Here is a 25,903-nt window from a genome sequence, read left to right as displayed (position 1 = left end):
AGAAATCTTGCACCACTAGAGCTCATACATTCAGATCTATGTGAAATGTATGGTGTGTTGACAAAAGGTGGAACGAAATATTTCATGACGTTAATTGATGACTCCACTAGATACTGCCGTGTGTATCTTCTGAAATCTAAGGATGAGGCTTTGAACTTTTTCAAGATCTATAAAGCTGAAGTGGAAAACCAACTTGATCGAAAAATCAAGAGGCTTAGGTCCGACCGTGGTGGAGAGTATTTTTCCAATGATTTTGATGCTTTTTTTGCGGAACATGGTATAATCCATGAGAGGACTCCTCCCTACTCACCTCAGTCAAATGGGGTGGCCAAAAGAAAGAACCGCACTCTAACTGATTTGGTTAATGCCATGTTAGATACATCGGGTCTCTTCAAGGCATGGTGGGGGGAGGCGATATTGACAACATGTCATGTCCTGAACCGAGTCCCCACAAAGAACAAAGAGATAACTCCATTCGAGGAATGGGAGAAGAAAAGGTTAAAACTCTCTTATCTGTGAACATGGGGTTGTTTGGCGAAAGTCAATGCTCCAATTTCAAAGAAGCGGAAGCTTGGACCAAGGACTGTGGATTGTGTTTTCCTGGGATATGCTTTTCATAGCATTGGCTATAGATTCTTGGTTGTAAAATCTGAGGTACCTGACATGCATGTCGGTACGATCATGGAGTCGAATGATGCGACTTCCTTTGAAGATATCTTTCCCATGAAGGATATGGCTACCTCATCTAATCAGGAGATGCCTAGTTCATCGAATCAGGAACCAGTTACAATTACCAAACCTGCCATTTCGATAGAACACTTTGAAAGTCCTGTGGAGGAGAACAATGAAGTTCCTACTAGGAGCAAGAGACAAAGGATTGCAAAGTCCTTTGGTGATGATTTTCTTGTGTATCTCATAGATGACACTCCCAGTTCTATTTCAGAGGCCTATGCATCTGAAGATGCTGACTACTGGAAGGAAGCAGTTCGTAGCGAGATGGATTCCATCTTGGCGAATGAAACCTGGGAGATAACTGATCGTCCTTATGGGTGCAAACCTATAGGATGCAAATGGGTATTCAAGAAGAAGCTTAGGCCTGATGGTACTATTGAGAAGTACAAGGCTCGGCTCGTGGCTAAGGGTTATACCCAAAAGGAAGGTGAAGACTTCTTTGATACTTACTCACCTGTGGCTCGACTGACCACTATTCGAGTTCTATTTTCACTAGCTGCCTCGCATGGTCTTCTCGTTCATCAAATGGATGTTAAGACTGCTTTCCTAAATGGAGAGTTGGACGAGGAAATTTATATGGAACAACCAGATGGGTTTGTACTAGATGGTCAGGAAGGGAAAGTGTGCAAGTTGCTGAAGTCTTTGTATGGACTTAAGCAAGCACCCAAACAGTGGCATGAGAAGTTTGAAAGAACTTTAACAGCTGCAGGCTTTGTTGTGAACGAAGCTGACAAATGTGTGTACTATCGCCATGGTGGGGGCGAGGGAGTTATCCTGTGCTTTTATGTTGATGACATACTGATTTTCGGAACAAATCTGAATGTTATTAAGGAGGTCAAGGATTTACTATCTCGTTGTTTTGAGATGAAGGATTTAGGAGTGGCTGATGTCATTCTGAACATCAAGTTATAGAGAGATGATGATGGTGGGATTACATTGCTTCAATCTCACTATGCGGAAAAGATCTTGAGTCGCTTTGGCTATAGTGACTGCAAGCCCTCTCCAACACCATATGATGCGAGTGTGTTACTTCGAAAGAATCGAAGAATTGCTAGAGATCAATTGAAATATTCTCAGATTATTGGCTTGCTTATGTACTTAGCAAGTGCTACAAGACCTGACATCTCTTTTGCTGTTAGCAAACTGAGTCGGTTTGTCTCAAAACCAGGAGATGTGCATTGGAAAGCTCTAGAGAGAGTTTTGCATTATTTGAAAGGCACTGCAAATTATGGAATTCACTACACCGGGCACCCAAAGGTGCTTGAAGGGTATAGTGACTCAAACTGGATCTCAGATGCTGATGAGATAAAGGCCATGAGCGGTTATGTATTCACTCATGGAGGTGGCGCTATTTCTTGGAAGTCTTGCAAGCAGACCATCTTAACGAGGTCAACAATGGAAGCAGAACTCACAGCACTAGATACAGCTATGGTCGAAGCAGATTGGCTTCGCCGGCTCTTGAATGACTTGTCGGTTGTTGAGAAACTTGTACCGGGTATTCTTATGAACTGCGACAATCAAACTGTGATCATGAAAGTGAGCAGCTCAAAGGATAACATTGTAACACCCCGGATGTGATTTACCCCATATGTACTCCAACTCTTGCCGTTTCTGGTGTTAAGTTATTTTATTTTCTCGGGTTCGGGCTTTTGTCTCCGTGTGTTGTTGTCGTTGTCATGCATCTCATATCATGTCATCATGTGCATTGCATTTGCATACGTGTTCATCTCATGCATTCGAGCATTTTCCCCGTTGTCCGTTTTGCATTCCGGCGCTTCGTTCTCCTCCGGTGGTCATTTCTACCTTTCTTTCGTGTGTGGGGATTAAACATTTTCGGATTGGACCGAGACTTGCCAAGCGGCCTTGGTTTACTACCGGTAGACCGCCTGCCAAGTTTCGTACCATTTGGACTTCATTTGATGCTCCAACGATTAACCGAGGGACCGAAAAGGCCTCGTGTGTGTTGCAGCCCAACACCCCTCCAAGTTGGCCCAAAACCCTCTCCATCATCTAGAGCGTTCGATCACGATCGCGTGGCCGAAAACTGCACCTCATTTGGACACTCCTAGCTCCCTCTATGCCTATATATACACCTCCCCTTCCAAAATTCGCGGTGCAAAACCTACCCTAACTCTCCCCGCCGCCGCCGGACAACTTCTTCCACCGACGGACGTGTCCGCCCGCCGTGTCCGCCGCCACGTGGCGTCCTCTCATTGGTCGTGCCGCCCTCGCCCCACATCGCCTGTCCCCGCCGCCGCGCGGCCCGGGAGCCCGGAGCCGGCCCCCGCGGCCCGCTCCCTCGCGCCGCCCGCCCGGCGCCTCGTCGCCCGCGCCGGCGAGCCTCAAGCTCCTCGCCGGCCGGCGCCGACATCGCCGCCACCCGGCCGCCGCGTCACCGCAAGCCCCCGGCGCCGACATCGCCGCCCCGTTCCGGCCGGCGCCCACGCCGGCGAGCGCCGCCCCGCTCCGGCCACTCCGTCCCGGTCTCCTTCCTCTTCTCCGGCGAGCTTCCTCCCTCCGGTGAACAGTGATCCCGGCGAACCTCGTAAAGCATGCCGGCTGGATCTAGATCTGAGATTTGTCTCGGGTTGACTTTTTGCCCGAAACCCTAACTTTTTGTCATTGTTCATCGCATCGTAACTTTGCATCCGTTACTTCGTTTTGGGCATATAGCATATCAAAATGTTCGTCTCAGAGACTACATCATTTCATCTCATTGCATCATTTTCATTTGAGTTCATCTTGATGCCCGTAATGCTGTTAGAAGAGTGCTATTTGAGATAATTGCCAGATCTGCTGCTCCAATTACATATTTGTCATTTTTGCCATGATTATTGTGTGCATGATATGCCCAGGAGCTCTACATATGTTTTGTTAAGGGTTTTGCCATCTTTCCAGAGGTGCAACCCATGTATTTTTTGTGATGTGTGTGGTGACTAGCACAAGCTTGCAAAGTGAGGCATTTGCTAATGCTGATTTCAGGGACTTAGCTTTTCCACTAAGTCTTTGAGCTGTTCATCTCATATTGCCATATGTTCATGTTGTTTCCTAGTGATCCGAGCCTCTTTTGAGGATGATCAGTAAGGATGTTTTGTTAATCTTGTTGTGCTCTATCCATCCATGTCTTTGTTTGCAATTATGGAGCACCCTAGCTTGAGTCAATCGAGCTCTACTTTTGTCATTTCGTGAATCTAGGCAGATTGTCTACTTGTTAGCGATTTTGCCGATGATGTTGTAGTTGATCCGTGCATGCTATGTTATTGTTCTTGCCATGTTTAGCTTGTATTTTGTGTATTATTGATGGGTGTATGCTTAGTTTGACATGACTTGCTCTGTAGTGAGTGCATCGAGCTCGTAAACATGCCTACTTGATATCTGTTTTCAGCATGCTCCAGTTTTCACCAAGTCTGAGAACTGCTTATGTTTTTTGCCATGTTCACATGCTTGCAAATGTATTTTCTGATCCCTTTTGGCTCAAGGTCACTAAGGGACTTTTGTTAAGCTCTTTGAGTAGCTCCATGACATGTTTTACTTTGCCATGTTCAGCTCCTGTAGCATGTAGTTTTGTTGCTCCGAAGAGTGCTATCTGATCTGAAATTCCAGACAAGTGTTAATTTCACTAAGTCTGAGATCTGTTTGCCAAATGCATTTTTGCCATGCTTGTTTGAACCTGTTAATGGATGATTTGGCCGTAGCTCAGTGCTAGACTTTTGTTAAGCTTCATGAATGGATTCCTGCCATGTATTGTTATGCCATGTTTGAGTGCTGTAGCATGTTCATCTTGTTGCATTTAGATGGCTACTTGCTGTAAATCGCAGAACGTGGTCATATTTGAATCGCTTGCCATTTCCAAACCGTAACTCCGATTCCGGCGTTCTTTATATCGTTTTCAAGCAATTTCATCTCATCTTTCCAGTGGCACACTTGGATTTCCAAGTTGAGGCTAGGTTCATGCATTCCTTGTCAAATCTTGCATATGCATCCCGCATCGCATCCCGCATAGCATACCATCCTTGCATCTTATTGTTTGAGCTTGCACGTGGTTGATTGTGTTCCGTTTGCTTGTTTGTCTTGTTTGGGTAGACCGGGAGACGAGTTTTCTAACGAGGAGCCCGTTGAGTTTGCTTTCGAGGATCCAGTCAACTCTGACAACTTTGCAGGCAAGATGATCATACCCTCGAAATCACTACTATCTTTGCTATCCTTGTCAAACTTTACGATGCCTACCACTTGCTTTCAAGCCTCCTAAATTGCCATGTCAAACCTCTAACCCACCATGTCCTAGCAAACCGTTGATTGGCTATGTTACCGCTTTGCTCAGCCCCTCTTATAGCGTTGCTAGTTGCAGGTGAAGATTGGAGACCGTTCCTTGTTGGAACATTTATTTAATTGTTGGGATATCATTATATTGCCATGCTATCTTAATGCATCTATATACTTGGTAAAGGGTGGAAGGCTCGGCCTCTCGCCTAGTGTTTTGTTCCACTCTTGCCACCCTAGTTTCCGTCATATCGGTGTTATGTTCCCGGATTTTCCGTTCCTTACGCGGTTGGGTGATAATGGGAACCCCTTGATAGTTCGCCTTGATTAAAGCTTTTCCAGCAATGCCCAACCTTGGTTTTACCATTTGCCACCTAGCCTCTTTTTCCCTTGGGTTTCCGGAGCCCGAGGGTCATCTTATTTTAAACCCCCCCGGGCCAGTGCTCCTCTGAGTGTTGGTCCAACCGAGCGATGTCCGGGGCTACCAGGGGCAACTCTAGGCTGGCCTACCCGACGTCTGGCTCATCTGAGTGTGCCCTGAGAACGAGATATGTGCAGCTCCTATCGGGATTTGTCGGCACATTTGGGCGGTGTTGCTGGTCTTGTTTTAACCCGTCGAAGTGTCTTGAAGAACCGAGATACCGAGCCTGATCGGAACGTCTCGGGAGGAGGTCTATTCCTTCGTTGACCATGAGAGCTTGTCATGGGCTAAGTTGGGACTCCCCTGCAGGGATTTGAACTTTCGAAAGCCGTGCCAGCGGTTATGGGCAGATGGGAATTTGTTAATGTCCGGTTGTAGATAACTTGAACCTTAAGTTAATTAAAATGAATCAACAGTGTGAGTTACCGTGATGGTCTCTTCTCGGCGGAGTCCGGGAAGTGAACACGGTGTTGGAGTAATGCTTGCGCAGGTTGTTCTCTAGTTTCTCGCTCGCGCCTTGCCTCCTCTTCTCGCTCTCTTTTGCGAACCGGATAGCCACCATATATGCTAGTCGCTTGCTGCAGCTCCACATATTTACCTTGCCTTTCCTATTAAGCTTAAATAGTCTTGATCGCGAGGGTGCGAGATTGCTGAGTCCCTGTGGCTCACAGATTACTATTAAACCAGATGCAGGGCCTGATGATTCCGCTCCAGGTGATGCGCTCGAGCTCAAGTGGGAGTTCGACGAGGACTCTCAACGTTACTATGTTTCCTTTCCTGATGATCAGTAGTGGTGCCCAGTTGGGGTGATCGGGACCGTGTCGCATGTTGGGTTATCTTTTATTTTGGCGCCGTAGTCGGGCCATGAGTGTTTGGATGATGTAATGTTATTTATGTAACTTGATTGACGTGGCGAGTGCAAGCCAACTATGTTATCTCCCCTTTTATTATCTATATATTACATGGGATGTTGTGAAGATTGCCTAACTTGCGACATATGCCTTCAATGCGATTATGCCTCTAAGTCATGCCTCGACACGTGGGAGATATAGTCGCATCGAGGGTGTTACAAACATGAAGTCATCAAGACACGTTCAGAGAAGGTTAAAGTCTGTCAGAAAAATGAGAAACTCCTGAGTTATTGCATTGGATTATATCCAAACGTCTAAAAATCTGGCAGATCCTTTTACTAAGGGTCTATCACGTAATGTGATAGACAATGCATCGAGGGAGATGGGTATGAGACCCACAATATGAGTTGTTCACAGTGGTAACCTATTCTTTGTGATCAGAGATCCCGTGAATTAGATGTGGAAGACAAGCTGTTGGTCAACTGGGAGGAGAGTACCCTTACTGTTAAAATACCACTCCATAAAGATGCAATACTCTCCTAATCTGCATGGCAGGTTGATGTATATCTTAATGTGTTCTAAGTGGCTCTTTGAAGCAGAGATGTTGTCATGCAGAACATCTTTTGAAGAACGCACCTACATGAGTCTGATTGTTAAACGTCGCAATCTATGAGAGTAGGGTTCTCTCTAGTAAACTCATGAAAGGTCTCGGAGTATGACGCATAAGCTCCACCCGTGGGGAAGACCCACGGTAGCCACGTATCGGTCAAGGCTTTATGTGAAGCTAGATTCACAGAAAAATTGCAGTTCAAGGCCCAGTCCACTGTTCAAGTTGCTTACTAGTGTAGCATAGAGTTCTAGGTGGAAGTTCAACTTAACAGTCTCCACTGCAGTACCGGTATATAAAATAGTGTTTTGGAACCAAAGGCAAATTTCTGTGTGCCTCTGGGATCTGGTGGGGGATTGCTGGAATTTAGTCCATTTTGGGCAGCCCAATAACTATTTCAGAAATTCCTAATAAATCCTAGAGGCCCACTTAGCCCATTTGTGCAAGGCAAGGGATACTACTAAAGTTTAGTCCCACATTGCTAGTTTAGTGGGAGTTGGACCTCCTTATAAGGGAGGTTCTTTCCCCACTTGTACGAGCATGAGAACAAGAGGGATATCCACGCGCGCTCCTCCTCCGCCGCCCGCCTCGCCACGCCACGCCTCATCACGACGTGCCCCGGGTTGCGGGAATGAGCCGAGCCGATGTCTAAATTTTTGCCACGCACTACGGGTATACGAAAGGTCACTCGGGAGCTGGAAAGTTTTTGCTGTAGTGGATATTGAATACGAACGCTGCACCCTTCGGCTGCTATCTGTTCGTTTCATCTCCCGCGTTCCCTTCAGCTCCCGGCGCAGCCTCTCGCCTCCGTCTCTTGCGCCTATAAAAGGGAGGTCGCTCCTCTCAGAGAGACGCACCAGAACTTTTCCTTCCTCTCGCCACCGGTTCCAATCTCTGAGCTGCTGCTGTCTTCCTCATCCTGGCTTGCGGCATGCACCGTAGGTCGGGACAGTAGGCCTCCGAAACCGCACCTCTTTGAGTCCTGTATGGGAGAAGGGTGATAAGGTTTTTGGGGAGTGCTCTGCACGACTACTGACTGACTCCTTCGTCAAGGACGCCCCGGACTCCGACGACTACTTCCCCTACGACGACTTCTTCCCCGACGTCGACAACCTCCTCGACGACATGGCTGGCGAGGACACCGACCCCAAGTACAGTGCTGTTGCTGTCCCGTATGTGTTCTTCTTTCTGTTAGATATCCTGCCACAGTTTCTCGTGCTAGTACTTTCCCTAAATATGTTAGGTTCTACCTCATATATGCAACTAGTTCTACTGTCTGCTATAGATATGATAAGCTACGGTTCATATATGCAGAAGCTATTTTCCTTCTCTCTGTCAGAACGCATGACTTGTTTTATCTCTACTATATTAGTCATGCTTTATCTAGTATTTCTGTTAACAAAATCATTCGGTAAATTGCTCATATTTCCAACAGTAACAACACATTCCTAATACAAAAGATCTCAAAACGAAATTGGTTTGGTTGTTAATTTACATAGTTGAATCTATGGTTTTTGTCAAAACAAAAATGACATGATTATGTTGGACCTACTCTGATGTGGAGGAAGCACGGACTGGCCGATAAGATGAAAGATGTTGGGATCACCCCATCTCAAGATCAAAATGTGAGATTGAGGCTGGCATAGATCGACCGTCTCATCAACCCATCCTATCTGTACTTGTGTTTCAAGGCAAAAGTATAACCTAGTAGTTTAAAGTAAGGGTCACATGAGGTTTCTGTGAGCTGTAATTTAAAACTAGCCAAATTTTTGTTGCATTTTGAAATGATTTCCGAAATTGTAATGCAAACCTGGTTGTACCTACAGCCTGGTCGTCGGGTGAGAACGCGCTTGCACCGGTCGTGACCCCTACTTCCACGTGATGGCCACGCCTGCCAGGCTGCAGCTAGCACGGTCCTTACCCGGGCGGCTAGCCCCGACTGGCGAGCTGCCACTCTAACCTTGCACGCCGCTCCTGGTCGGCCATGGCTCCCGTCGCTCTCTTCCTCCATCCGCGGTGCTGACCAAGCAGTTCCGCCACCCCTCTTCCCGACCTTCGCCCGCGAGCTTGAGCCTCTCCATCGGTAATGGATGCGAGCTTCCCACACGTCGCCTACCACCGGACTCAGGGAAGATGACGAGCGTCAGACAATTTTGTCTGGAATCTCCTTATCTAGTTCAGAGGGAAGATGACGGTCATGAGAAGATTTGTTGGGATTTGAAAACACTCAATGACAACAACAACGCAAAATATTGTATCCTCTAAACATATGATGCCTTGGAATGGTCATATTGAACAACTTATACTTACCATACATGTATACTAAATAAGCGGGGAACAATGTCTAAATAAGAAAAATACAAATATAGACAACGAGAACGTTAGAGAGGAGGGCACCGGATCGCCCGTCAATGATTCTCTTATTTGGTGGTTTTTTCATCAAGAAATAACTTTTTACAAACATATTTTCGTAACAATATTTTAAGCAGCATATATATATCATATTGCTTTGAAATATTATCGTTCTAATTTATTTCATTATTGTAAACATTCCCTCCAAAAAGAATTACTTTCCCAACACCTAATTTAGTTTGCGCCAATATTTTGTGTTCCCACCAAAAAAATAGAGTCTATTTATCCTTGCCGCTAAACACCCTTCATAACTACCCACGATTAGTTCTCAAAATAAAAAAAACGGAAATGTTAACGCCCACACGTGTGGGCGTTCACCATCCCGACCACACGCAAGCATCTCCGTTGGCAACTTTGTGCACGAATCTTGGAACAAACCGGCTGGTTTTCTGCGCCACGTAGGACGAGGCGCGTGTGCGGTGTGCGAGTCAGTTCGCCCGCATGTTGGTTGCCATCCCGCGGTCAGCGGTTGCCACTCGGAGGCGTGCAGTGGAACTGCTATGCGCCTGCACGCCACGCTCCGACCGCAGTTGACGTCAAACACGTCGCACACCTCTGCCCCCTCTCCCTCACGGTTCCATTTACTCACCCGCACCATAGTTACTGGCACAACCCACTCGCATTTCGAACCATTGGAGGAGAAGGCGAGGGGAGAAGGCGACGGCAGAGGCGGAAGAATCGACGGTGTTTGCGGCCGTCGGTGGTGCTCGTCGGAATGGAGCGGCTTCGCCGGAGCGCCTACGGGTTGAAGGTAATGCTCGCTACAACTCTCGCAATCCCTTCCTGCATTTCCCCCTTCCCTCCCTGTTCGATTCCTCGATCGAGATTCGTAGAGATTCAGGCGATTCGGCGATGCATCGGCGTTCCCGCCGGCACCGAAGTCGTCTGCTAGCCGTTTTTGGTGGCACTGGGCAGTTTCGTTGCGGCCGCGGCGGCGGCATCGTCGGTGTGGTTATGCCTGTTTAGAGGCACGCACTAGTCTTGCCTATGGATTGGGCAGGTGTCTCCTGGTTTGTTTGATGCGCATTGGTTCGAATTTGTGTTTGCAATCAGTTCGTGGGAGAATTTTGAGGGTGAATTTGAAGTCGCGGTAGTTGCCATTGAACCCTAGATCTAGTTAGTTGGGTTTTGAAACTGTAGTATGAGGCGAACTTGATAGTTTCATTAACTATCATGATTGTGTGGCAACTAACTCCCTAAACAAATGTGATAGTTGCCACAAACGTGTTTCCCCTTGCGGCAACAAATTACTGAAATGACTGTGTTAGTTGCCACATATAAGCTTTCGCATGGGGCAACTATTTTTATTGAATGACTGTGATAGTTGCCACACACACGCTCTTCCATGTGGCAACTAAATTTGCTGAATTACTGTGATAGTAGCCACAAACATGCTTTTTCATTGTGGCATCTAATTTTTCTAAATGATTTGTGATAGTTACCACACTGTGATAGTTGCCACAATCGGTAGTCAATGCAGTTTCAGGAGCCAACTGCACTGGACGGCAACTAATGTGCACATCAAGTGTGCCTGTTGCCACTTGGATAGTATATTCATGTGGCAAATAGAATGTGAACACACTGTCTGTTGCCATTCTGCAGATAAGACAGTGTGGCAAATTGGCTGCATAATGTGGCACCCAAATTTGCATATCAATTGTGTCAGATGCCATATATATGCTTTGCATGTGGCAAGTTTTTGGCTGACCACATCATGTCTATTGCCATGCCACAGTCAGTACAATATGGCAAATTGATTGTATTGTAGGTGCAATTTTTTTTGCCACAATGACTTTGTGATATCTGATCACACTATGGCAATTTTCAGGTTCTTGATTAGATGTGGTTTCATCGATTTGTTGTAGTATGTGTTGCATTTCAGCACGGCAATTTCACCCTACCACATTTCTGCCGCCGAACAAGTGGCATTTGATTGGTGTATTTTTAGGACAGTGTGTGAGCTGCCACATCTTAGTTTTTGTGATGTGGAGGATTCTGTGACTTTCTATCGTACTATCTTGGGCTAACATGGCAACTTCAACATTTTTTGTTTTTAAGTGCATTTACCATATGTACACTTTTTTTACTTGATAATGCAACCAACGTGCTTACTTGCCATGTTTATGTTTTCGACAATCATAGGAGGGGTGCATGTGTGTTCATGTTATTTTTTCTACATTCACTAGTTGACATTTTCTGTTAGGTGGCAACTGCTTACCTCTTGCATTTACATTTCCACCATGACAATTTGGTCTGTTCCTATCTCAGCAAAATGGCTCGTGGCGATCATCAAAACGATGATGATGATTTCATGGATCCACCACAGCGTAATCGGGCAACTGGACGGAGAAAAGAGGGTGATGAGGTAAATGTTCACACATCCCCCTTCCTCCTGCTTTATGTTACTGGTTGACACCTCGAGCTTGCAGTAGTCTGACACGAACTAAAATTTCATGACATTGCAAAAAAGGCAACAACTAATCACTTTTTGCAAAAACATGGCAACAACTGATCACTTTTTGTCTGTTTTTTGCATAAGAAGAAACGTATTCGCAACAGAGCCTCCCAAGAACGACTAACTGCGTTGACTGACAAATTCACCGACGATCAGAAGGGGGCTACTGCTGCGATGGGTATGCAGTCTATGATGGATGTCCGGTGCATGAACCTTGTCAACCCTGTATGCGACTGGCTTGGTGAGATCTATGACCCCGCCTCCAGGGAATTCGTGATTCCGGGACATGGAAGACTACTGTTGAACGAGGAATCCGTGTTCTGCACTTTGGGTGTGCCTCGTGGACGTATCAAAGTCCCGTACGAGGTCAACAATGAGATCGAGGAAGCGCTGTTCCCCCGTTTGTTTCCTGGGTCGAAATCCATGCCGAACACGTCTGCAGTGGCAGATTCGCTGCAGGCCATGACGACGCATGGAGATGTTTTCAAGATGAAGCTACTCATGTACCTCATCTCAGCTGTTTTCGCGCTGACCACCTCTCTTCGCCCAAGCAACAAATGCTTCCCTATCCTGGTGAATGATCCATCTTTACTACTTTATTTTCCTTTGATCTTTTTGGCTCCGATGTCATGTGTAAAGCTAGTGACTGCCAGCGTTTTCCGATGTTTTTTTCCATTTGATTTCTGATGCGGCAACCTTTTTTTTCCTGAATTTTTGTGTGGTGCAGGCAGATCTGGAAAATGTGAAGAACATGAATTGGTGTAAGTTTATTGCCGACTTCCTGCACGATGCATTCTCAAGCAAGATGTACCAGAAGGGTTGTCGACTGCATTTAATGGTATTTTTTACCAGTTCTTTCTGTGAACACTGTTTTTTTAACACACTTTTATTCATGCATGGCAACCTGATCATAACAAGATGGCAACCTGATCATATCAAGATGGCAACTGCCATAATGACAATATGACAACTGGCATAATGACAATATGGCAACTCCCATCATATTAGTATGGCAACTGTCATCATACTATGATGGCAACTGCCATCATAACAACATGGCAACTGCTATCACACTATGATGGCAATTAGCACATGTAGATGGCATCTTCTTCTTTTTCTTCTCTTCTTTCATGCACCTCAACTTGATTATCATGGGAACATATATTATCCTATTTTCCTCCACACAGTACCCATGATGGCAACTGATATTTCTTTCTTTTTAAAATTGTTTTGCATCAGCTCATGTACGTCGACTGTCTTGATCTGTCCATCGTGGATTTCACTAGGACAGGAGGCCCGCCGCCTGCGCACAAGTTTGCTGTTTCTACGTGGACTATCAACGCTGTCAAGGCTGTGCTTGCCACAGACAAGGCTACTGACACCACATATGGAAAACTGTAGGTTAGTTCTGGTTTCTTTGCCCACACGGCATGCCTACAAATTGGCATGAGGCAACCGTTTGTGGGTCATAAGAGATGACTACCTTTGTTATCCATGGCTGTCTGAGTACTGTATCCATGTCTCATTCCACATGGCAACTCTTTTCATTCGTGCTTAAACTTACATTCTCTCTCTTATGTCCTAGCTTTTTTTCTTCTTTTTTTGTTCTTTCCAGCTGATGGCCAAGCATGCTATAGACTACAGCGTGTTTGGGGGTCTCAAAACTTTGGAAAGTGGATGGACGTGCACTCATCTCCGTCTTGCCCTGCCGAGGTAATCAAAAGATCTACATCTATGGTTTGCCGTGGAGTATTTTTTGATGTCATGCAAGTGATTGCAATATGGGTGGTCATTGATGCTTCTTTGTTTCATGCACAGGCGAGGGAACCTGTTGAGCATCTAATAGGGTAGTTTGCATCTGGAATGACCGGCTTGCTCGGGAAGTTGGTTGAGGGGTGGACGTCCCTCAGTGGCTCTGACAGCGACGCGGTTGCGAGGCAGTTCACTTCATTTGTCCCAGAACATACACACCGGCCAACCGGTTGCCGTGGCCGGTATGACTACAATAGTTCCCAAGAGCTTGCTGACACACAAGATGAACTAGGTGGAGATGCTGGTCTCAGCAAGGATGACGACGATGTCATGGAGAATGTGTAAGAGGACACCGATGATGATGAACATGCTGAAGTTCGCACAGGTGGTAACAAGGGCAAGGATGCAACAGATGTCCCCCAACCGGAGAAAGTAAAACAACATATGACTGCGAGAGGCGAGGGGGTTTTTCCATCAAAGAGGGCGAGGGCTCCAGAGGGTGTTGGGCAGGGTTCTGCTGGCAAGAGGTCTAGGACCGACCCCGTAGCTGCCAGGAAGAGGTTCGACTTTTATTTTAGTTTTTTGCTTTGTCTATTTTCTTCGAACAGACTCATCCTTTTTTTGCACTTGTTTTTTTCAAGCGCGGCAACGAGTTTGCTGTCTGACAATTGCCACCTTTTTTCCCTCCATCTCGTACGTGCAGCGAGCCGACAGCTGGTGGACGAGCAGTTACGAAGAAACAGGCGCCAACGCCAACCCGTGTTTCTGCTCGGTTGAACAAAGGCGCCCCCATTGCTGGTGACACCCCTTCCACCAGGTCATCTCCTCGCACGACGACGACCAACACCGGGGATCCTGTCGTGTTGCCAGACCTGAGGAAGGCAGTCAAGAAGTAGGTTTTTTCATCCGCTTTCATTGACATAGCGCTATATTTTCTTGATTTTTCCAATGCATCCGTTTAGCTTGTCACATTGTCTTCTGTCATCGCCCCCCACGTGGCAACTGCCATTTTCCAAATGATTTTTTCTTTCCTTTTTAAGTGTATGGCAACTCCTATTGTTTTTTACATGGCAACTGGAATCTAGGCCAAATGGTAACTTTAATGTACCTAATGGCAACTGCCATCTTTACCGTTGGCTTGTGAGCTTATCCCACACCTAGGTTTGAAATTGCATTCATGGCAGATCTGACATTTTTATCATTCTTCAAGTTTGCTAACATGGCAACTGTTGCTGGATGGAAACTGCTAATTATGACACATGGCAACTCACGTTCCCCTTACATGGCAACTACCAGCTTTTCCACTTGTTTTTCATTTTTTTTAAGATTTCTACCAAGGCAAACATATTTTTGTTAATTTTTTAATACCTTTTTCATGTGCTTTATTTTTTTGCAGGGTGAAGAAGACTACTACGCGCGGGGCCAAGCATATCAGTAAGGACCCGCTCGAACGCCTGCATTCACAGTTGTCAACAGGGGGCAACTCAGATGTACATGAGGCACCAGGCGACAATACTGCTGCTGCACCGTTGACCGCTCCCACCAACTCTGATGCAAGTGGCCGACCATCTCCGCCGGCTGCGGATGTGCAGGCTAGAACAATAGGCATCTGTACATCGGGGAGTGACGAGTCGGTATCTGCCAGGATAGCTGAAATATTGCCAACTCTTCTGGCAATGAAGGATGCTGCTGTGAGCCATGCCACCCCATCAACAAGCGTTGAAGTGGATGCTCCCGAGACGAACCTAAGCAAGGAAGATTCCCGCTCATCTGACACTGATTCCAAGCGCGTGCGTGGTGGCACTCCTGTGTCCACGATAGAAGCGGATGAGGCGGCAGTTCACAAGGATATGCCATCTACAGGTGAGAGTCCTGGCACAACAGCTCCAGCTCCTGTCGGTGCAGATACTTCTAAGGCGACTGTTTCGCGTGCTAGTCTTCCACCTAGGCGTCGTGGCCCCCGCAAGCAACCAACAGACATTCCCAACGCACCGGCTGTAGCTAGGAGCAGGAGAGATAAGTCTGGTTATGTTCCTGCGTCCACACTGTTCCCGCCACATTCCAAAAGCAATATGATGGAGAAACCGGAAGACCGGAGCACAACTGATGCAGGTGAACACCCAGAGCAGACTGCGCCTTTACCCGCAGTGGAAATCCCCAGCATAAATCTGCGCACTTCCAGGCTCCCAGTCAATGTCGGTGTCCCCTACAACCCAAACAAGAAGATTGTCATGAAAGCTGCGGCTGATACCGCTGACAACACGCCCCGCCCTGCAAATAAGGCCGATCATTCTGTAGCGGCCGATTCAGATATGTTTTTCGATCTTTCACCCTTGGATTCTGCCCTGCAAGTCGTTCATGGTCAGGCCAGTAGGAATGAGAGGCACCCAATGGCCTTTACCCCACCGAGCTTCAGCCTTGGCATCAGTCAAGATCAACCGGTGGTGCAAGATCCTATGCCAGTTGCCTTTGCTTTCCCAGGAGGCATGCCCACAATGATGGCGCAGCCAATGGTCGAGGGCAGGAAGGCTGTCAAGTTCGCAGAGCCGATTGTGCAAGGTACACTTATCATGTCCTTATGATTTTTCTTGTATACATCTTTGTAGTTTGACTTTTGTCCCAATCATATTTTTTGGGGGTTCTCACTTGTGATGGCAACTGACATGTGATGACATGGCAACTGGATTTGATGCACCATGTCACCTACATTTTTTTTGATGCCATGCTGCATTTGACATTTGGGCAACCACGTGGCAACTGAAGTTGATTCAACATGGCAACTGTAGTTGCTGTCACATGGCAAATACAGTGCATTACACATGGCAACTAGATTTGCCACACCATGTCACCTGCATTTTTTGTTTCCATGCTGCATTTTTTCATACGGCAATCACATGGCAAGTGGAGTTGACACAACATGGCAACTGTAGTTGCTGTGACATGGCAACTACAGTCCAACTAGATGGCAACTACAGTGCAACTACATGGCAATTGTAGTTGCTATGACATGGCCACTGTAGTTGGACCACACATGGCAACTGCCCCACTTTTTCTACCTACATCTCACATCATGCACCCTATCTTCTCACAATCCATCTGTTTTTGATTTTCTAGGTATCCTAACCCACTTTTTTTATCATTGCAGCCACCCCTGAGGAGATTTCACCGTCACTTGACGAAGCTTACCGCATGATTGAGGAGGCAGCATTGCAGAGGAGGTCCTCACGAGGGCAAGGGCAATCAAGTTCCAACGTGCCTGCAGATACGGTATCTGAGGATACCATTAGGAGTGCCACTCCTGGTTCTGTGAGGCAGCAGAGGGTAGTTCACCCACCTCCCGCGGAAAACTACAATCCCAAATTCAGGGCCACTAAGGAACAGACCCAGCTGTACGATATCGTCAAGCGGTTTGGAAATGCAAGGGCCAGCAGAAAGCACATGAAGGAGCTGAAAGTGTAAATGACCACACCCCATAATCTCTCATTTTGCTTTGCTCCTTTTTTACCATTCATCTTCTTCGTACTTTCTATACACGATCCGCTTACGTTTTAGTTCTTTCATATATTTTTTTACTTAGTAGGCATGATTCTTCCATGTTATATCGTTTTCATACAGCTCATGTTTGGACAGAACCAAAGTCATTCAATGCGGAGCGACGTACGTCGACCTGGGTGATCTTGCCGAGTCCGTGAGGTCAAACGGTAAAATGTCGACGAATGTAGTTGCATGCGGGATCGACTACATCAACAATCACACCGATGTGTGTGCCGACAAGATAATCATGCATTATAGTGTGACCTACAAAATATGGGATGGTGACTTCCACCATAAAATCCTGAGGAATAATTTTGCTCAACACGGTGAATTCAAGCTCACACTGAAGAAATATGTGAGTACTCCTTCCCTGTCTGCACTGTTTTTTCACATGGTGTGGTTTTTTTTCCATCATCTGCACTTGTGTTTATGTGGCAGATGTTTTCATGTGGCAACAGCTTCCGTGCACACTGACTTCTTGATTTTTGCATCCCATGCAAACTATGTGGCAACTTGATAGTAAAATACACGGCACATTTTGTTCATACATGGACGGCAACTTTCTTTCAACTACCCCCACCCATAACCAAACATTCTACGTGATTCTAATTTTTTTTGTCCCTCTGCTGTTCTTTATGTGAACTCTGCTTCTCATTTCTTCAATTTTAAATGCAGGTCATGTTCCCCATGTTCCAGGAGCTTGCACCACATGACCCACACGACAAGTGTGGTCACCACTATGCGATCTGTCTTGACCTGAAGAACCAACGTTTTGAGGTGCTTGATTCAATCCGTTCGTAAGCTGATGCAGACCTTACTATGCATGCCGAATTCTTCATTAACAACCTCAAAGAGACATGGAACCGTCACTACGAACATTCAAAGGTCCAGATCAGGCATTTCCCGACTGAGTATGTGGCGACTGCGAAGCAAGGGAACACGTAATTTCTTCCTTCCTTCATGTGCCATTTACATCAATCCAACCCCTCTTTTGTTGTCACATCTGAATTGAAGTCTATCTTTGTTACGTCTGTCCTTTTTGCGTGTTCACCTGACTCTTTTCCTCGTGCAGGACGGACTGTGGCTTTCACGCGCTGGAATACTTTGCAAAGTGGGAAGGCAGAATTGTCCCCGCTATCACAGCTACAACGGTCGTTGAGCTCCGGAAAATGTACACATGGAACTGGTTGACGAATGAAGATTTCAACAAGCAGTCCGGAGCACGCGAGTTCATGGAGGAAGCTGTCAAGAAAGTCATCAAGAAGTACAAGTGATCACGTGGCATTACACACCGGACGCATACCTTACATTCTGTTGCCGAGGAATGTAAGGTACTATCTCTTTGTTCTCATCGAAAACTATGTTTGTGTGCTATGTTATGACTGCAACCCCGCGTAGCCTACTATGTAGTGGTGGTGTGTGAGCGACATTTGAATAGTTTCTATAATATATGTGTGGACGCGAACCTATTTTAGGCGTTACAGCAGATATGTTTTTATGTTTATCATTATTACAATGGTTTCATCGTTTCTAGCACGGGTTTGCTGTTTCGAATGCGTCTATGATGTTTTAAAAAAGATGGCAAATGTAGTTCATCAGACATGGGTAGTGAAAGTCATCGTCGGTTTTCATTTTGGCTGTTTTGCTTCTTATTTTTCATCGCTAACTGCACCGGCTAGCATGGGTAGGTTGATCATGTAGCCACAACCTTTGCTGCGGTTTATGCACGTTACGCTTTTTCCAACTTGTTTCCCATACATTGCACACAACACACTATGTGTCTCTAAACCGCATCGTATTGTCATGGAAATATATGCCATGCAGAGTCATTACAAATACCATGGCATATTTTCAGTACAGCTAACATGGCAGATACAGTACAAACAACATGGCAGATCCAACATAATTAACATGGCAGATTCAGTACAACTAACATGGCAGATCCAGTACAACTAAATGGGCAGATCCAGTACAACTAGCATGACATATTTAGTATAAAATAGCATGGCATATTTAGTATAAAATAGCATGGCAGACTAACTACACATAACATGGCAGATTAACTACACATAACATGGCAGATTAAGTACCCATAACATGGCAACTGCATTTATCCATTCAATGAATTTGCCTTCCACTTCTGATTCCCCTCAAGAGTCATTCTCCCAATTTTTTTTAAAAAAATTCTCATCATCTAGGGTACAAAACAAAATGTCCACAAGGACCATGTCACATCGCCCCAATTTTTGCTCATGGATTGCCCGCCCCTTTCTTCGTTTTCTTGTGTTTTGCTTGGATCTCCAATCCCGACTTGTACCTTATCTCTCTTGGATGACCCTTTGTGATGGAACGGGGTGGGTTCCTGACCTGGGTCTGTGTGCTTGCTGTTCCAGATCCTATCTCTGAGTTTTCAGATGATGGCCCCGTGGATGAAGGCACACTTGATGTGCGGGTGAACCGGTGTAAGGCTTCCTCAGCTTTCCACTTCTTGATATCATCAAGCTTTCTTTTCAGTGCCTTCCTGTGTTTTCCGGTGACTCTCGCTGTCTCATCACTCTTGCACGCTTCATCAATTAGCTTAGCATAGTTCTTTGTCAGCACAACGTGCCTCACGGCTTCCATGGTTGACTCAAGTCTCTTGTCATGCACAGCCAGAACTGCATGTGTTGTCTGCGGCGCCAACGCGTCATCAGCGCCCCAAGTCCATCGCCGCCTTATGAAATGGCGGGGCATCCGTGTCACAGCGTTCATGTCCATTACTTTTAGTATGTGACGGCACACAATGCCGTCCCGTTCGAACTTGCAGCATTGGCAGTAGTACTTGCCTTCTCCTATCGAGGCTTTGACGAAGTAGTTCCTTCCTTTGTCCGGGTCTTCAGGTTCTGAATCTGACATGACCAAAATAGAACACACCTTGAACGTATGTTCGTCCACCTGGAAAGCCGTGAACATGCTGGCACGCTTTATTTCTTCCTGGAATCTACAAGTTCTGTGTGTTTTCTGTTAAACTATCGTGCACTCTTTTCTTGTACCACCTTATGTTGTCATGGAAATAGAAATACATTTTGTTTGAACATGGCAAACATAGTTCATTGAACATGGCAAATATAGTACGTTGAACATGGCAAATGTAGTACACTAGACATGGCAACTGTAGTACATTTTCAACTGGACATCATCATTTTTCCACACCAATATTCCCCAATGGAAGCACATTGCGTAAAACATGGCAACTGCCCTTTTATTTAAACATGGCATCTATAGTTGAGTAAACATGGCAATTGCATTTCAACAAACATGGCAGATGCATTTTATTAAACATGGCAACTGCATTTCAGCATATGTGTCGCCAATATAACATTTTTTCCAGTTGACATTGGCATTTGCATGCCAACATGCCCCAATGGAAGCACAGTGCATTAAACATGGCAACTGCACTTCATTCAACAAGGAAAATGCACCTGAGCAAGCATGGCAAAACATAATTTTCATTGAACATGGCAACATGCAGCTGAGTAAGCATGGCAAACAGTATTTCATTAAACATGGCAACTGCATATCATGGCAACTGCATTGCACTCTATAAGGCACCTACTGACTTGGTGCTTTTTCTGCAAATAAGACTGTAACGCAACTGACTTACTTGTTAAAGATCTTGTTGGTGTATATCTTGCTCATTTGCCTCTCTATCGGTAAATACGTTAGCAATTTTGGCTGCTTTAGTGCCGTGGTCACTTCTTGCTGTAGCTCAGATCCCAGAATTTTTTGTTGCAAAGCTGTGTACTGCTTGGCAAACTGTAGCAATGAGTTGCCAGGGCTGACGTACCGCTTCAAAACAGCATTCAACCCCTCGCTGCGCTGCGTAGTCTGCAGAAAGGGGAAGAAGCACTGCATGAAGTAGGCCGGCACCTAGTACATTTGCTTCTCCCACAGGCTAACAAGAGCCTCGTTGTCTTGGACTTGATGTGTTTCAGTCATGGCCATCCAGCTCCTTTCAAACTCCTCCATCGTCAAGCTGTGGTCCACACACAACTCGAATGCCTTGTGCAGCTCTGGACGGTCAGCAAAGAACGGTCCTAGCGTCTCCTCAGCCTTCTTTATAATGTGCCACCTGCAGTGCCTGTGCACTACCAACGGAAAGACCTCCTCTATGCCTGCACGCATGCTGAAATCTTGGTCTGTTATTATGTTCATCAGAGCAAGTCCATCCATGCACTCCAAGAAGGTCTTGAACAGCCAAACGTACCCGTCCGTGTCTTCATTCCGGACGAGCCCGCAGCCGAACTGCAACGACTGATTGTGGTTATTTATTCCTATGAACGGAGCGCATGGCATCTTGTACATATTGGTGAGGTACCTCGCGTCGAATGAAATGCAATCTCGGAAATGTTTGTAGGCTCTCCTTGCAGCACCATCCACCCAATACATGTTCCTGACATGGTCCTCATCGTCCAACCTTATCCTGTAGAAGAAATCTGGATCTTCCTTCGCTTTCTCATCGAAGTAGGCCATTGTGGCCTCTATGTCTGCCAACTTGCTCTCTCTACGGTACTTGGCCTGTAGGTTTGTGACGTCAGCTGGTATGTACGGCATGCTACTCAGAGTCCCCTTTTTGCTGTGGATGAGAGATAGTATCTGTACCATTCTTGATGGACCGACGTTACAATCATGTAGTAGCTTTACGAATTACCTTTCGACGGGGGTGAACCCTCTGTGGGCGGTCAGAAATTTTACTAGGTCGAACTTCTTTATGAGTTGGTGGTTGTGCTCATCAAAATATTCATTGACCACCCACTGTGCTCCATCTACGTTTAGCTTACACCGGACAGGGCACTCAGTCTTGAGGATGATACCTCTCTTTCATTCCGGAACGACAAGCGCACCACCTTTCCCCTTCTTGTTCCTCCGTGCCTTGTGGCACCTCATCTCACCTCTGCTGTACTTGTTAGTTTTCTTAATTTTCCTATGGTACTCGGTGTTGACCGCAAATCCATGGAACTTTGCATATGTCTGGTAGTATTCCTTTGCTTCTTCGAACGATTCAAATCTCTGCCCAATGTATGGTGGTTGAGGTACCATGATCTCTGATTGCCCACCATCTTCATCCCCTTGTGCGTCGTCGTTAGTTTCATCATTCACTTCAGTATCGGCGGCAGTTCCATCTACTTGAGTGTTGCCAGTGCTTGTGTTCAAAGGGGTGCTTGTCGGCATTGCTGGAATGATTGCCATTCCCGACTCTGACTCGAAATTGTTTGCGGCATGATTGTCTGCTGGCTGGTGGAACGCGTCTTCCGTGCGCTCAGAGCTCCCCGTAGTAGATGTCCCCGCGCCGCTGTTCAGTGTAGTTGTAGGCCCTGTAATAGAAAAAACAGGTACGAGAGTAAGATTTTTGTTTGGATAACATGTGTATCGCAACGGATCACACCATCTTCGAGTGATTTGGCATGACATCATTTCAAACAGCAAGCCGTGAGTCTGCGTGTGGACATGTATGGCAGCTGTAGCTGTCCAGTCATGGCAGCTACTGTTCAACAAACATGGCAACTATTGTTTTGCCTACAAATAACTACAAATAACAAATGTAGCGCTGTTTTTTGTGGTTCAGTTTTTTTCCTTACCTTGTTGTGCTGCATTTGACCATCTTGTGTGGCCTGTGACACCATAATGACGTGCTCCACCTGCAATTTGTGAAGCTTGCCACGAGACGTTTGCCGGGTTACCACCAGCGTAATAACCTGTAAGCATAGTAGTGGTTGGTCAATTCATGGCAAATGCAGTTTGTGCTAGCACGGCAACTGCAGTTGCCCCTGATGTGGCAACTGCAGTTTTACTAGCATGGCAACTGTAGTTGCATCGGTATGGCAACCGCGGCAACTGCAGTTGTTCCTCTATGGCAACTTCAGGTGTCCAGGGATGGCAACAACAGTTGTCCAGGGATGACAAGTTTAGTTTTTAATTCATGGCAATTGTAGATGTCCAGTCATGGCAATTGTAGTTGTCAACAATGCTCCTTCTGCTAATTGAGCATCCGCAACTTCACTTTTTTTATGGACTCACTTGTGTATTACGTCGATGGCAGAAACATGGGTGCTGCCTGATGCCACGTAGTGCATGAAGGCTCTGCATTTTCACCCGTGATAACTCGTGAGTCCTTTTGCCAGTTTTTTTGCATGTTCATTTTTCATGTCCACAGCAGTATGTGCTCTTTTTTCGTTTTGCATTACCTTGATTAGCCATACTAGCTAGTTGAAGTTGGCTGCTCATACATTTGTCAGTGTTAGCGCCTTGTGACTGAACTTGCCACGGGGGCCCCCTAAGAGTGTTTTGGTAATGAGAACCTGCGAAAAAATGACAGTGTATGACATAAGTAGAATGTCATCTTCATCGTTGCGAAGATGGCAACTGTTCTCTTCTTTTGTTATCACGCATCATACCTACGCCTGCATATTGTTCTAGTAGTGGCAGCAACGGCCCTGCAGAGATGAGTTGACTGTACTCTGATGCATCCCAAGGGGGCGTTTCTGGCCTTTGAGAACCCCAAGCATCAACGCCATCTTCGTGATTCATTCTTTCCGTGTCTCGCTTCTTTCCGATGTGTTCTCAATCACTGGATGAACAAGAAGGCATCAACAATCCACAAGAATTGTATTCTTCTGCTGCTTGCACATAGAAGATAGGGATGGCAAGCAATAGGTTAAAATAGGTGGCAGCTACTGACAACGAAAGGTGGCAACTGTTGTTATACACAAGTGGCAATTAATTTTTCCCACCCCCTTCATTCCAAAAATTGTCCTTCCTGCCCTTTTTTAGGGATTCCTACTCATCCATTTCATACCCAACTACTTGCGTCAATTAAACTATGAACTTAAGTTAATCTCAAACTTAGTACATGGCAGATCTGGTGTATTCTGCCTGGCAATTGCGAATATACACTGAACCATGCAGTGTTCTACCCCTATAGCATGGACCCAATACAAGATCGGGAGATTTTCAGCCTTAAGGATGAGAAGGATGAGATCGGGAGATTTCACCTGGTTTTAGATGATCGTCTCTGGAGGGCTGGGTGTAATGCCCCGGATATAACTTTCTCAATTTGTACTCCAACTCTTGCCGTTTCCGGCGTTAAGTTATATTTATTTCTCGGGTTCGTGTCTTTGTCTCCGTGTGTTGTTTTCTTTGTCATGCATCTCATATCATGTCATCATGTGCATTGCATTTGCATACGTGTTCATCTCATGCATTCGAGCATTTTCCCCATTGTCCGTTTTGAATTCCGGCGCTTCGTTCTCCTCCGGTGGTCATTTCTAGCTTTCTTTCGTGTGTGGGGATTAAACATTTCCGGATTCGACCGAGACTTGCCAAGCGGCCTTGGTTTACTACCGGTAGACCGCCTGTCAAGTTTTGTATCATTTGGACTTCGTTTGATACTCCAACGGTTAACCGAGGGACCGAAAAGGCCTCATGTGTGTTGCAGCCCAACACCCCTCCAATTTGGCCCAAAACCCACCAAACTCTGCTCCATGTCCTAGAGCGTTCGATCACGATCGCGTGGCCGAAAACCGCACCTCATTTGGAATCTCCTAGCTCCACTTATGCCTATAAATAGACCCCCCGTTTTTCGGATCTCCTCCCCCCTCGAAACCCTAATTTTCCAGATCCGCCGCGCCTCCCGCCGACGGACACGTCCGATTCGGGCCGGACGTGTCCGCCCCGCCGCCGCCGCCACTCCCACACCGCCAAGTGGCAGCCCCTCAACCCCGCGCCACGCGGCCCGCGAGCCCGTCCCCGGCCCCCGAAGCCCATCGGATCCCGCCGCCGCCCGACCGGCCTCGCCGCCTGCCGCCGCCTACCGCAGCCGCCGCCGCCTACCGCCGCCGCCGCCGCCTTCCGCTGCCGCGCCGCCCGCCGCCTCCAGCCGCCGCCGCGCGCCGCCCGCCGTGTCCCGCCGCCTGCCGCGCCGCCCAGCCGCCGCAGCTGCCGCCGAGCCGCCTCCCGTCGACGGCCGAGCCGCCCACCGTCGCCGGACCGCATCGCCGCCGCCGCCGGCGACCTCCCTCCGGCCGCCATCGTCCTCTCCGGTCAGGTCCGGTGGATCGGGATGAGATCCACCAGGATCTCATCCAAACGCCCTCGCCTCGCCCGGATCTCCTCGTCCCGGTTTGACTTTTTCCGGAGAGGTTGTTTTTTTGTCTAAGTCCCAGAAATTCCAGTCCATTTGCACGTGTTCTCGGCTCCGTAACTTTTCATCCGTAGCTCCGATTCATGCATATAGTATATCAAAATGTTTGTTTCGACAAGTACATCATTTCATTCCATTGCATCATTTTCATTTGAGCTCACCTTGATGCACGAAATGATGTTAGAAGGAGGCCTCGTGAGTTAATTGTCAGATCTGCTAGTTCATCTTAGACTTTTGTATTTTTTGCCATGATTATTGTGTGCATGCTATGCCTGTGAGTCCTTCATATGTTTTGTTAAGGATTTTGTCTTCTTTCCAGAGGTGCAACCCATGCATTTTTAGGATTTGTGTGGTGACTTGTGCAAGCTTGCAAAGTGAGGCACCCGGTAATTCTGTTTTCAGGGACTTAGTAGTTTTCACTAAGTCTGGGATTATTTAGTTCATGATGCCTTATGTTTTAGTTGTTTCCTAGTGATCCGTGCCTCTTTTGAGGTTGATCAGTAAGGGAGTTTTGTTAATCTTGTTATGCTCTCTCCATCCATGTCTTTGTTTGCAATTATGGATCACCCTATCTTGAGTCAATCGAGCTCTACTTTTGCTTCGTTGTGAATCTGGCAGATCGTCAACTTGTTTGCGATTTTGCCGATGTTGTTGTAGTTGATCCGTGCATGCTATGCCATTGTTGTTGCCATGCCTAGCT

At 46.6% G+C, this 25,903-nt stretch overlaps 1 protein-coding gene and 1 pseudogene across 1 annotated transcript; both read right to left on the bottom strand.

The window, feature by feature from the left end:
- Window positions 1–19,274: 19,274 nt before the first annotated feature.
- LOC147967297 (uncharacterized) lies at window positions 19,275–19,976 on the bottom strand. The gene has a single exon (XM_087522430.1). It carries the CDS (start codon window positions 19,974–19,976, stop codon window positions 19,275–19,277), a length of 702 nt encoding a protein of 233 aa, XP_087378556.1.
- Window positions 19,977–20,933: 957 nt separating this feature from the next.
- On the bottom strand, window positions 20,934–25,091 carry LOC147967296 (protein FAR1-RELATED SEQUENCE 5-like; annotated as a pseudogene).
- Window positions 25,092–25,903: the final 812 nt, after the last annotated feature.

The sequence above is a fragment of the Triticum urartu genome, chromosome 5A, assembly GCF_056163025.1.
Source record: "Triticum urartu cultivar PI428250 chromosome 5A, HENAU_Tu73, whole genome shotgun sequence".
Taxonomy (NCBI): Eukaryota; Viridiplantae; Streptophyta; class Magnoliopsida; order Poales; family Poaceae; genus Triticum; species Triticum urartu.
Note: the sequence above shows the minus strand (reverse complement) of the source record. Positions and strands in the feature narration are given on the sequence as shown.